Here is a 12303-nt window from a genome sequence, read left to right as displayed (position 1 = left end):
TGTGGATAGCGCTGTAAGACCTCAAAGCCCAGAATCCTGACGTCGTTCAAGCTGAGCAAGCCCTTTCTCAACAGCCAAGCAGCACCATATCCGTAGAATACTTTGGCTACTTTCTTCAAGCCAGATCTAAACAGTTTGCCGTTCTCAGTCGATTCTATGGACATACCATCACAAACCATGATAATGGATACTTCCTCTTTCGCAAGATCCGTCTTTCAGTGTACTTCAACAAACAATGGGCCGATCAAAAGCTTATTCAAGGCTTACGTGCCAAGTTTGGAGAAGACGCTGTGTTTGTGATGGGAAACTGATTCGCTCCCTATGCTAGGTATCATAAGCCCATCCGTGGCCTTGGTTTCCGAAGACTCCTCAAGAAGCATGGGTTTCAAGTCTATCTTATAGACGAGTACAAAACCAGTAGGTGTTGTCCAGCATGTCACAGCGAAAGCCGCCACACGTTCTGTCGTGTTCCAAATCCACGACCGTATCAACATGAGCGATATCCTACTGTTATCTGCCATAGTCTTTTAAGGTAATAACACGTTAACCACTTGTATGACTTTATTCTGATTGAACATTGATTGTAGATGCACCAATCTATACTGTAGACCCGCCATGGCGGCACCAGATAGATATCGTTTATGAAACAGGGATGTTGCTGTTTGCCTCAACTACATGCACATCCTTCATGGGCTTCGACGAAATGGCATGGTTCCTTATAGGTTTCGCCGGGTTGCTGTTGCTCCTACAAGACGTCGAAGAAGAGTGGACGATCAGGAGCAACCAAGAACTAGAATACGCTTAGACGATGATTATCCGTCCTAGCTATCGCTAGGACACATCTAGATGCCTTCGGGGTAAGTTATTATATATAATAATTTTCTTATATAGCTAGCTGTATAATTTTTTATATTCCCTCCTTGGTACTTATTACTCTCATTTGTATGTCGTCTCCTTTTGCACGCATTTTATTTTTAACTTTTGCGTAAATACTTTTTTATATATGCGCCAATCATTTTTTTCATACAGGTCCTCTTTCTGAAATTTATTTTTAATAAAACAGTATAAGAAAAATATACATATAAGGACATATTCTAGCAAAAGTAAATGGAATACATAACAACTATTATCAAGAAAGAGAATATAATTTATTAATGCATCACGTATGTTTTTTTAATATTGACGCGTAATTGAAGGGTATGTTCATTATTGATTAATCAATCTAATTAAACGATAGTAAGAAGCATAAACACAATGAATTACACACTTTCATCGTCTTGTAACAATACAGTTCAATCCACGAGTCAATCTCCGCTCTTTGAACCGTCACACGTTAAATCTGATTGGCCGTAGAGCTGTTTACTGGGAACAGAAGAGAAAAAAAGAACTTTTTTGAGCCCTTCTTGGTCTCTTTTTTTTTTTTTTTTTTTTTTTTTTTTTACTGCAGAAAAAAAAAATCCAAGCTATAATAAAGCTGTGCGGAATTTTTCAAGTGTTTTCAACTTTTTTCCCATCAACATAATTTTATTTGTTTATTTTAGTCCATCTTTCTCTCTTTCCTTTTTTTTCTTCTTCTTTTTCTTAATAAAAAGCTACAGGGTAATTTCAACTATTTTAGTTAATAATAAAAGTAGTTTGACTAATATATGCTCTTAAAAGATCCTGTCCTTTATTTTTTCAATTTTAGCTGACTTTTGCTTCATCTGGCTTTTTAGTCTAATGACAAAGTCCATACAGTTATCCAACAAGACGACACAACCTATGACAAATAATAACAACAACAATAACAATAATAATAATAACGAGTGTACCGCTGCTTCAGCTTCCAAAAAGAAAAAGAAGAATAAAAAGAAGTCCAAATCAACTACGAGTAATAATCAGCCAAAGGCACAAACAGACATGGTCGACGCCATGATGAACCACCACGTCACTCGACACGGTGAAAGTACTTCAAAAAATAGTAGCAATAGTAAGAATAGCTCAAATAAAAAGAACAAAAACAAAGAAGACGACAGCTTTTGGTCAAGCACGAGTAATGCAGAAGAACGGCAAAAGATTCGAGAGTTTTGGCTACAATTAGGCGAAGAAGAAAGAAGATCACTTGTCAAAGTTGAAAAAGAAGCCGTACTACGTAAAATGAAAGAACAACAAAAACACAGCTGTAATTGTTCCGTTTGCGGTAAAAAGAGGTAAGGTGCTATAGTCCTTTTTTAGTTGCAAGCATATTCAATATTTTCATTGTCTAGAACGGCTATCGAAGATGAACTTGAAGTATTATATGATGCTTATTATGAAGAATTAGAACAATATGCTAATCACCAACAACAAACCCGTGGTTCTTCTTCTTCAGCTTCATTGCCTCGTTCGATTAGTTATATTCGTGGCGGTAGAATATATCATAATGGCAATGATGATATTTTGGATGAAGATGATGATGAAGAAGAGGATGAAGAAGAAGAGGAGGAAGATGAGGAAGATATTGATATATTAGGTGATGAAGAAGATGAAGATGACGACGATGAAGAAGAAGAAGAGGAAGAGGAGGAGGAAGACGATGATGACTTTGATGACGACGATGAAGCCATCAGCCGTCCCTCAATATCTGCCTATTCTGAAAAGAGCCGATTTGATGAATTAACTCACATTCGACATACGGCTGCAAAATCCTCTGCAAATGGTGACCATTTTAGCTTTGGGAACAGTCTAACTGTCAAAGGTACAAACACAAAAATTTAATTTTCCTATGTAAAAATTTTTATATGCAAGCTAACGCTTTTAGTAGGTGGTATTTTAACCGTGGCAGATGATTTACTAAAGAATGACGGGAAAAAGTTTCTTGACATGATGGAGCGTCTCGCTGAACGAAGAATGCAGAAAGAAGACATATCCTTGGATCAGAATAGCAATTACTTTCAAGAGGAGGAAGATGACGAGGATGGTTATGAGGACGATGAAGATGAGGTAAGTCAAATAAATCATTTTAATCAAAAGCAAATTATTAATTATATCATCAAAAGGATACCCGTACCGAAGAACAGCGCATGGAAGAAGGTCGCCGTATGTTCCAGATATTTGCAGCGCGTATGTTTGAACAAAGAGTCCTTGCTGCTTATAGAGAAAAAGTAGCTCAAGAACGACAGCAAAGATTACTAGAGGAACTTGCAGAAGAGGACCGATTGCGAGAAGAAAGAGAAGCAAAGAAACAACTAGAAAGGGAGCGCAAAAAGGACAAAAAAAGGTATTGCCTCGTGACACATCACAGTTCCAAATGTTCTAATCTTTATTTTCATTTGCCCCAGACAATTAAAAAAACAGCAAGAGGAAGAAAGGCTCGCGCTTGAAGCCAAAAAGAAAGCTGAAGAAGAAGCTTTACGTCAACAAAAAGAAAAAAAGATGGAAGAAGAGCGGCAGAGGCGTGAGAAGGAACGCCTAAGGAAAGAAGAAGAAAAGAGACAGCGTGAAGAGGAGCGTCAGAAGAAGGAAGAAGAAAAGAGACGAAGGCTTAAAGAAGAGAAGAAGCGTAGAGAGAAGGAAGAGAAAGAACGTAAGGAAAAGGAAGAAAGAGAGCGCAAAGAAAAGGAGGAAAAGGAACGCAAGGCAAAAGAAGAGAAAGAGCGCAAGGAAAAGGAAGAGCATGAGCGAAGAGAGAAAGAGCAGCAAGAACGAAAGGCAAACAAAGAAAAAGAGCGTAAAGAAAAGCTACGTTTGGAGAAGGAAAAGGTCGACGAACAAGAAAAGCCAAAGGAAGAAGCAATAGTTGTGACTCCAACTGCTACGACTGCACCTAAACAGCCCATTATAGAAAAACAGCCAGTATTACCGCAGTATAGTCATATTCCTCCAGATGACTTTGAGAACAGACAACAAGTATTGATTGAAGCCCTTGTTGGATCTACCTCAAGACCTTCAAACTTTGTTGAACCCAATAACATTCAGCATTCTCTTGCTCAATTACAACTATCGCAGCCCAGTCCTCTCCCTCTTTCTCACCCGCATCATCTTCATCATCATCAACAGCAGCCTCCTTTACCACATATACAACAGCAACAATCGTTTATGCCATTATCTGGTCATTTAGGTGGGACACCCGCCTCGTTCCTTTCAACTTCACTTGATCATACCTCATCTTTATCCGATGCTAATTCATCTGTCCTTGGACTGTTTAATAATCGATCCACTGCACCGCCTTCTACATCACTCCTAACAGAAACACCTTCCACTCGGCGATCGCTTACATCGATTGCACCTATTGGACAACCTATTCATAATGGACGTCGTTCATCTGTACAACCAGTAGGAACAATAGGATCGCTACCGGATGATGCCTTTCTAAGCGGTAAACGAACAGAAACAGAAGGAATGGCTGCGCGATCCTTCTTTTCCAGTTTCCTATTTGGAGAGCCTACTAAATGTAAATTCTTTTTTATTGTAAATTATATAGTAAACTAACATCTTATATTAGATCATAATAACACGCCACCTCCTCACGTGTTGCCTCATGACTATGATACCAGACTGGCTCAGGACAATAGAAGGTTTTCAGGCGATGGACAACAACAACAACATACTCCTGGCTGGACAAATGGTAATTATCCAATTTTTTTTGTTTATTTTTATCTTATATATTTCTATGTAGCATGGACAGCATCCTCACTACTAACAGACAATGTGCATGGTAAACTGTTTGGTGATGCATTGGTAAGTGTAATCTTTAAACAGAAAAGTTTTTTTTTGCTAACAAGCTCTATGAACACTGTATAGCCGGATCGCACAGCCATGACTTTGGAACGAGTGAAAGTAGCGTATCAAAAGCTAAATGAGATCACACAAGTGAAAATGTTTACAGGATACCACACACTTGTTCAACTACACCGTATGATGAATGATCTATATATTGACTTTCCAATTGATATTCGGGAACTATACGAAATACTCTGCTCTCCTTTGAGCGGATTCCGGTGCTTTCATCACGGTCAACACGGTATTGTTGTCTTATATGACAATAGTAGTATGACAAGCACAACAAACTTTTCTTCACCGCCACATTCTTCATTATTATTACCATCACATCCACCCCCTTCTTTGCAACCCGGCAATAATCCTCCTTTATTCTCATAGCGGAATAAAATCTTGTACTTTATAATAAAGATATAAATTGCATATTTACATGAAGCAAGATGACTTTCTGCATGAGTTGCTTTCCTAAAAAAACGATATTATTATTAGCTTTATTTCGTCTAAGCGTAAGCACACTGTTTTTCTATAAATTCAATACATAATGTCAATTGATGAGAGAGATATGATTACAATCGCCAGAAAAAAAAAGGGGGGGGGGGAGAACAAACGACTTTATACACAAACTTTTTATTATTTACTAAAATATTCTTTATTGGCTCCAGTATTGCTGCTGTTGACGGTTAGTCACAGTAGACTGAGTTTGCTGTTGAGGATGACCTTGGGTCATGTGCTGCTGATATTGAGGATACTGCTGGTAAGAGAACATTTGAGGCTGTCCAAAAAAGTTATTTGTACCAGCATAAGGATGTTGCTGGTGCAACTGTTGTTGCTGCTGTTGCTGAGGCAACTGAGTTTGTTGTTGCTGAGAAGCAGGTGTTTGCTGTTGCTGGGAAGCAGCATTAGAAGCAGCGGTACGTGCAGTGGAAGTCATGTCAGCCTTTTGAGTAGGCTGTGTTGGCTGTGCTCCCTGAGTACTAGGTTGCTGCTGTTGGTGATGATTCAAATGGCCCAAGAACCCTTGTAATTGAGGTTGGACATACATGCTCTTTTGGTAATCGTTCAAGCCCAAGTCATCATAACCACTCATAGCTTGATTATACAACTGAGACTGTTGACCGTAAGGACTGTTGTAAGGAGACTGAACAGTCGCAGCAGCAGCAGCAGTCGTAGGTTTGCCAGCGGCAGTAGTGTGTTGATACATGTTGGGGTACATGCTCTTGTTCATGAAAGGTTGACCATAAGCGGATTGCTGGTAGGCATTGTATTGGTTGTGCATGTAGTAATATTGATAATAAGGCAAGTTGGTGGGGTACATTTGCTGAGGCAAAGTTTGACTTTGGGCACCAGCTTGACCAGTGGTATCTTGACTGTATTTATCACGAGCTTGGTAAGGGCTAGCAGATGTCACTGAAGGAGAATGATGACTGAATGCAGTTGGGTCATAATAGCCCTATAAGAATGAATTTAGATCACCTTTCCTCTTCCACCCTCTTTATAAAAAACTCGCAATACTTACCATAGCAGCAGCAGCTCTTTGAGCTTCAGTACCATAGATACCATAGTCAGGCAAATTGCCCATAGGGTTCATGCCAAATCCAGAAACACCTGTAGGTGGTTGACTGGGTAAGTATGAGCTGTAAGCGGAAGTGAGATGATCCATTCCGAAAGGTTGTTGTTGTTGCTGCTGCTGAGGTACAGCTTGGTGAGGAAGCTGCTGAGGTAATTGTTGCTGTTGAGGAACTTGTTGTTGCTGCTGCTGCTGCTGCTGCTGCTGTTGTTGTTGTTGTTGTTGTTGCTGTTGCTGGTAAACAGGAGCTGTGGCAGCAGCAGAAGAAGCAGTCGTGTTCATAGGAGCCGAGGCAGCACTGGTTGTGATAGTAGTTTCTTGTTGCTTAAGATAAGAGGATTGTGAAAAGTTTGCATCATGAGCTGTGGCGGTATTTGCAGCAGCGCCGGTAGTAGTGGAAGGAATTGTGTTTGAAGCAACAGCTGAAGTCGTAGTAGGTTTAGATTCAGCTGCGGGTTCATTTGCAGTTGCGGCTGTACTATTGGTTTCCTTTTTACTATTTCCCCGATTAGTAAAAAAATAAACCATCATAAAAACATTAAAAAAGACTTACAGTATCTCGGGCTGATCGTCGTCTACATTGAGTGAGCCAAACTTGACGTCCAGCGAAGCAATATCGGATGACTTAGGTAAAACGACGGGCTCTTCTTGATTGTGGAGACGGTTTAGTGTGGAACTGTCTTCTTCCTTGTTTACTTCTGGTTCCTTGTGACTTGATTCTAGTTCTTCGGAAGTATCTTTAATTGTGCTTTCGTTCGTATCAACAGGGGTAGACCATTCATCAACAACGGGATGTTCTGTGGTCGTTGTCGCTGTATTCCAGGCATCATTTGTAGTGTTGCTAGTCGCATTCCAGCCATCATTCGCTGCAGCGCCTGTAGTATTCCAACTGTCATTTGCATTAGTACTTGTTGTGTTCCAGCCATCTGTTATTGTTGTTGTTTGTGTATCTTGTTCTGTATCTACATGAGGAGTTTCTGGCTCTGGTTTAGGTTTTGACCTACAGAAAAAAAAAATTTTTTAGCCTCATTTTTTTTTTGACATAGACGACCCATGTTTATGTATACTTACTTCAGAAGGCTTGCCCAAGTCTTTGGTTGATCCTCGTTTGAGGTGTCATTATTATTTGCACTATTGTCTTGTGTGGAAGTGGGGACCCAATTATCAACAGCATTTGTCGTATTCCATGAATCATCCACATTTTCATTCTGTTGTTTTGAAGATGCAATAGATGCCCATGAGCCAGCAGCAGGTGCAGAAGAATCATGGTGCTTGTCCCATGATGATGAAGCGTTTGAGGATGTGTTTATCTTTCGTGCACGGTTAGGAGGTACTGATGCTATGTACACATGTATATTATGATTAATACGAGAAATACGCGCATATGCTCAATTCTAACCTTTTCCGGCTCGATTAGGTCTGTCGTTATTAGATGATCTTGATGGTGTACTCGGTTTAGGTGAGTATGAAGTCATGGTCGAAGATTGTTGATGTGGAGAAATAGAGACAGTAGTTGCAGCCTTTGCTTTCTGTGCTTCTTTTTTTGATTTTTTCGTCTTTACTTCGCCCCATTGATTAGCGTGTCCTGTAAAAAGCCATTGTATTTTAAGGAGAAGGGCTCTTTAAGGAGAAGAAAAAGAGAGTGTATTACCTTCACTAATTCTGTCTATAGCCAAGTCCAAATCACCATTTGCTTCTTCCAGCACAAATAAGAGGTCGTCGTCTGACCAATCAGAAAATAGGACTTTAAGTGTAGGCAGCTTTGCGGAATATTTAGACTTGAGTTTCTTGAGATCATTCTGTTCAGAAGAACTACTTTTATTCCTTGTATTTTGTGATGAGCGTGTTTCGTATGAAGTCATGATGTGAATTTAACTGTGAAATGTATAAGTAGGCATTTCTTTTCTCTTCTTTAATAAACAAACCTTTTTATTTTAATAATACTCTTTCTCTTTTTTTCAGTGAAATTTAACAAGAGAAAAAAAATATTTCAACCGTAGTTAAAGGAAAAAGAAAAAAAAAAAGAGAGCCATGATGATTTCAAATTGAGTAATCTGAGTATCAAACTCAAATTATACAACAAGTATTATAAAATGAAACTTTTTTTTTGTACGATCCTTGGTCTTTCATTATGTATCAATATCAATGTACGCGTCATGTCTTTTTAGACAATCAAAGATGACTTTAAATGAGTATTTGGCCTTTATTAAAGAATGACTTCATTTGAACATGCTTTGGCCTGTAGACGGAGATATAATTGTCGTAATGTGTGGGAAGAGTCACGCCAACATGTTGTTTTCTAATGCAACAAAAGGATATAAATATAAATTAAATTAAATATAGAAGACGAAAAAAACCAAAGAGCACTTTTCAACAATGAGAATGTTATTAAGAAGAATCATCGATCCATTGGACAACATAATAGCATGCAATGAATGCAAACTGATATAATAAGGAGAGCTACTGAGCTTGAATAAAACACTTAACAATCGTGGCAAATAGACTGTATGATATCATTTATTATTATCAACCTGGCTGTTGTCTCTCTTTTTTTTAACAGTACACTTTTTTCGGAAAGTAAAGTCGCACCCGATGGAAATCGATACTAGATGTCGCATATGCTTTGTACTTGTACAAGACGAAAGTAATTAGTATGGCAGGTGCAACTCCAAGGGTTATATTGCTGATGAATAAATATGTATGAAATACTGAACGATGTTTGTTCTAAAAGAGGTGTCCAGACAAAGGCTGATACTAATGTTCCTATGGGAGAAACTTTGATCAAGAGCAATCCTACGCTCACCAAACTCAACCAATCAGAAAATGGTCCAAGGATGAGAGAAGGCTTTTCATTTTACACACTTTCCGAAAAGTGAATTCGCCCAATGACAAGAACAAAATTCATATTGTACGAAAATGTAAAATTCGTCTTTACTGACAAATCAGATGCCTTGTCGAACAACCTTGATATCTTTGAATTCACTTTTAGAAGTCAGCTTTGTGAACAATTCAATGGAACAAATCAATGGAATAAACCAAAGTGGGCAAAAGACGCTTCAAATTAGGCTACATTTTGAAACGAATTCGCCACACCCCACCCTTTTTTTTCCTCTGCATCCTTTTCATTTTTTTTTTTTTGTATCTTTGAATCAATTTCGATATTCAACCACAACACCATTTCACTGAATTTGCAGTGACTTCTGACATATTTTGCTGTCATGGGAACAAGGGACACTGAAATCTGCAATTTACAAAACTGCAAGAACTCAATCAGAAAGAATAACCGCACTGGCCGTTGCCGTGATCATAGACGTGCGGAAGAAACAGAATCCTGTTCTGTCATGTTTACATAGATCACACATCTCTTAATTCTCTATTCATTCTCAGCCAATAGACGACATCAGATATTTGTAGTCGTCACCTCTCGTATATATAGTCAGGTCGTACCCTCATTTATTAGTTCTTCTCTCAGCTTTAAATAAAAAATAGTAATTGTTAGCTATTGACTCCTACTGTTCTATATTTATAAACACCATAAATACAACATGCTCCCACTCTCATTGTAATTAATTGATCAGAATTGACAACCATTCTGGGCTTTGCTCTCTACAGAAACACGAATTACACTCGGAACGATCACACCAACAGCTCTGCTCCAGATTTAACGGAATCTGCAGAATCTGAATCAGGTTTACTGAACATTGAAGCATACTCGACCGTACCAAGGATACCAGCTGCGCTATCCGCTGCCACACCAAGCGACGGTCTGATTCTGCACGACTACGACCACGCTATCATATATGCCTTTAATCATTTGAAAGATACACCAGAGCACATGTCGCAGACCGCCAAGCTCATGAATACCATGGATTTGGAGTCTGCCGTCATCATTGACGGTGAATGAGTGGAGAGCAACTTGCTGGGAAAGTCATCCGTGATCCACCCCCTTGAATTGAAGCAAAAGCGCGGTCTGACTATGACGATAAAGGCAAGTCCAAAGAAGATCAAGGTTGATGGCACTTTTTCTTCTCGGCGCTTGCCCATGCCAATTGACGGAGCTTATTTTACGAAATAGTTTCGTGAGACAAACACTACTAAAAAATAAGTAAGGGTAAAGAAAAGTGAGAATGCATGGAATCTCTTTTTTTTTTTTTTTTTAACTAGAACAGATTCATGGGAATGACGGATGATATGGTGAAACCTCTGAATCAAGATTGGCTCTTCCGGTCTGATGGGATTACGTGTAGGAAGCAGATGAAAGGAACTAATAAGTCAATGGCTTTCGATCAAAGAGTTTATTATGAAGAGGAGAAAATTTTTATATCTGGATAAGAATATATATTCAATCAGAGAGAACCGGAGTATGAGTTATTGAAACTGGGATCAGTGTTACTATGGCGAATATGTGGATATGTTTTTATAAAATGTCAGTGGCTACTGTTAAAAAATTGAGGTTGATATCTTATTGTGTGCTCTCATCTGATACAATAAAGAGGCAGAGAGTAGAATGTATGCTCTACTGTAAGTTTATACTCGAGTGTTATGATACTTTATCTCACTAAACACGTCACGGCCGCAGATGCGTTTCTTTGCAACAAAGGTGCTAAGCGGTGCCATTCTTGTCGATCCAATTTCATCCACTGCCATTTTGATCAACACCGCCGAAGTGTACGATCGCTCAAGTCTTGTCGGCACACATCATGAACGATGTATTAATAAGAAAGGAATTCCTGCGTTGTCAACGAATCTGCCAATCAACTGTCGGTACAAGCAGATTTAGCTGACATCTGTAAAGGACAACGATGGCACAAAGCTGAACATGGCTACGAAGAATTTTAGCACCTTGGCGGCTTCAAGCATCCGCCTTAACGTAAAACCCTATCCAGAGCTTGGCCCTACGACGAGTAAACGAATAAATTTGTCATTGACAGCGAACATAGTCGTCATGTGCAGATCTTTTTGGATGAGGCCAATTACACTGATGCCACAAAAATCGCTCTCAGTGAAATGCCACCAACATTAGCGACACTGGTATACTGCAGCAATTGCGACAAATTGGCTCAAAATTTAATGAACACGCTTCATACATTTCATTTCATTCAAGCAGCTCGTTGTGCAACTTCCATCGCTTGTAGCCGCAAACCATATTTACTTACAATACCTTTGACAATGGTGCGCCCAACTGTGATGGTAGATTGGCGTCACGAATGTTTGCTCACGTGGCCAGTGAAGTGATCAAGAAGAAAGCCGAAGCAATTCTTGGCAGATACACCATCACCAGTTTACTCTCCCAATGCAGGCCCGACGGACGCATCATCAAAACAATCAATGACATCAACGCCTTATTCCCGGACGGATCCACTTCCATTGAGATTTTAAACAATCATGACCTTAGCAAGTCTCTCAAAGTGCTCACACAAATTTTACAACCATATCTCTCGATGGCAAATAGAACGATTGCCAGTGAAATCGAAAGTATGTTTTGATTTAATCTGTGAACACTGTTTAGTCCATTCTTTTTTTCTTTTTTTTTTTTTTCCCAGCGTGATAACAACAAAATATATATACAACATTTATTAAAATAAGGAATAATAGCCTTTAGTTGATCGTCTTCTTTTTGCCTCTGTTTAAGCTAGGCCCCCATACTTTGACCGTAAAATCAGCTGAGCAACTGGCAAGGATAGGTTCAGTAGGATGAAAATTGACTGCATACACTCGATCTGTGTGGCCTTCTAATCGCTGCATCAACTCTGCGCTATCCTGTAATAATCAATGAGTACTTTTGGTTCGTCAAAGGGGTATTTTGAACCTTACTTCTCCAACGTTATAAAGATATGCATATGGATCTGCGCTTCCTGTAGCAAGCAGTACACTCTTTTCTTCCTTGAGCTCTTGAGGATCCAATAAATAGTCAGCTGGTGTCGTTGCAATGTCGATATCCCCGTAATCATTCGCCACAGAGTGTTTACTCAAGATGGATGAATTATCTAATAGATTGT

The 12303-nt window shown here is 39.1% G+C and overlaps 6 protein-coding genes across 6 annotated transcripts; 4 read left to right on the top strand and 2 right to left on the bottom strand.

Moving 5' to 3' along the window:
• Window positions 1–1576: 1576 nt before the first annotated feature.
• RHIMIDRAFT_100668 (uncharacterized protein) lies at window positions 1577–2295 on the top strand. Its single transcript, XM_023605105.1, has 2 exons — window positions 1577–1599; window positions 1660–2295. The coding sequence occupies exon 2, from the start codon at window positions 1720–1722 to the stop codon at window positions 2191–2193; it is 474 nt and encodes a 157-aa protein (XP_023461038.1). The 5' UTR covers window positions 1577–1599; window positions 1660–1719; the 3' UTR covers window positions 2194–2295.
• Window positions 2296–2457: 162 nt separating this feature from the next.
• RHIMIDRAFT_194675 (uncharacterized protein) lies at window positions 2458–3161 on the top strand (the record flags this gene model as incomplete). The annotated part of the gene is made up of 2 exons (XM_023606015.1): window positions 2458–2590; window positions 3034–3161. Coding segments are annotated over 2 exons (261 nt in total), but the record flags the coding sequence as incomplete, so codon positions are not given.
• Window positions 3027–4556, top strand: RHIMIDRAFT_303756 (uncharacterized protein). Its single transcript, XM_023614425.1, has one exon. It carries the CDS (start codon window positions 3394–3396, stop codon window positions 4447–4449), a length of 1056 nt encoding a protein of 351 aa, XP_023461036.1. The 5' UTR covers window positions 3027–3393; the 3' UTR covers window positions 4450–4556.
• A 773-nt stretch (window positions 4557–5329) lies between these two features.
• On the bottom strand, window positions 5330–8299 carry RHIMIDRAFT_316828 (uncharacterized protein). Its single transcript, XM_023615077.1, has 7 exons — window positions 8230–8299; window positions 7956–8179; window positions 7704–7889; window positions 7376–7643; window positions 6858–7304; window positions 6254–6800; window positions 5330–6187 (listed from the first exon to the last, which is right to left on the bottom strand). Exons 2-7 carry the CDS (start codon window positions 8164–8166, stop codon window positions 5387–5389), a joined length of 2460 nt encoding a protein of 819 aa, XP_023461035.1. The 5' UTR covers window positions 8167–8179; window positions 8230–8299; the 3' UTR covers window positions 5330–5386.
• A 2163-nt stretch (window positions 8300–10462) lies between these two features.
• Window positions 10463–11841, top strand: RHIMIDRAFT_295998 (uncharacterized protein). The gene is made up of 5 exons (XM_023614233.1): window positions 10463–10825; window positions 10884–11068; window positions 11136–11174; window positions 11236–11335; window positions 11440–11841. Exons 2-5 carry the CDS (start codon window positions 10884–10886, stop codon window positions 11788–11790), a joined length of 675 nt encoding a protein of 224 aa, XP_023461034.1. The 5' UTR covers window positions 10463–10825; the 3' UTR covers window positions 11791–11841.
• Window positions 11842–11902: 61 nt separating this feature from the next.
• On the bottom strand, window positions 11903–12289 carry RHIMIDRAFT_242750 (uncharacterized protein; the record flags this gene model as incomplete). The annotated part of the gene is made up of 2 exons (XM_023609835.1): window positions 11903–12064; window positions 12119–12289. Coding segments are annotated over 2 exons (333 nt in total), but the record flags the coding sequence as incomplete, so codon positions are not given.
• Between the last annotated feature and the right edge of the window lie 14 nt (window positions 12290–12303).

This window comes from Rhizopus microsporus (genome assembly GCF_002708625.1).
Source record: "Rhizopus microsporus ATCC 52813 unplaced genomic scaffold scaffold_38, whole genome shotgun sequence".
Classification (NCBI taxonomy): domain Eukaryota; kingdom Fungi; phylum Mucoromycota; class Mucoromycetes; order Mucorales; family Rhizopodaceae; genus Rhizopus; species Rhizopus microsporus.
The sequence above is the reverse complement of the archived record's forward strand: the minus strand, read 5'-3'. Positions and strand labels throughout refer to the sequence as shown.

Bases quoted from the DNA above. Each gene is read 5' to 3' on its own strand.
- RHIMIDRAFT_295998 (XM_023614233.1), top strand. From the start codon at position 10,884: ATGCGTTTCTTTGCAACAAAGGTGCTAAGCGGTGCCATTCTTGTCGAT. The intron at 11,175-11,235 runs GTAAAACCCTAT...TGTCATTGACAG, and splicing joins CTTCAAGCATCCGCCTTAAC to CGAACATAGTCGTCATGTGC. The intron at 11,336-11,439 runs GTATACTGCAGC...CATCGCTTGTAG, and splicing joins CACCAACATTAGCGACACTG to CCGCAAACCATATTTACTTA.
- RHIMIDRAFT_316828 (XM_023615077.1), bottom strand. From the start codon at position 8,166: ATGACTTCATACGAAACACGCTCATCACAAAATACAAGGAATAAAAGT. The intron at 7,890-7,955 runs GTAATACACTCT...GGCTTTTTACAG, and splicing joins TATAGACAGAATTAGTGAAG to GACACGCTAATCAATGGGGC. The intron at 6,188-6,253 runs GTAAGTATTGCG...TCATTCTTATAG, and splicing joins AAAGAGCTGCTGCTGCTATG to GGCTATTATGACCCAACTGC.
- RHIMIDRAFT_100668 (XM_023605105.1), top strand. From the start codon at position 1,720: ATGACAAAGTCCATACAGTTATCCAACAAGACGACACAACCTATGACA.
- RHIMIDRAFT_303756 (XM_023614425.1), top strand. From the start codon at position 3,394: ATGGAAGAAGAGCGGCAGAGGCGTGAGAAGGAACGCCTAAGGAAAGAA.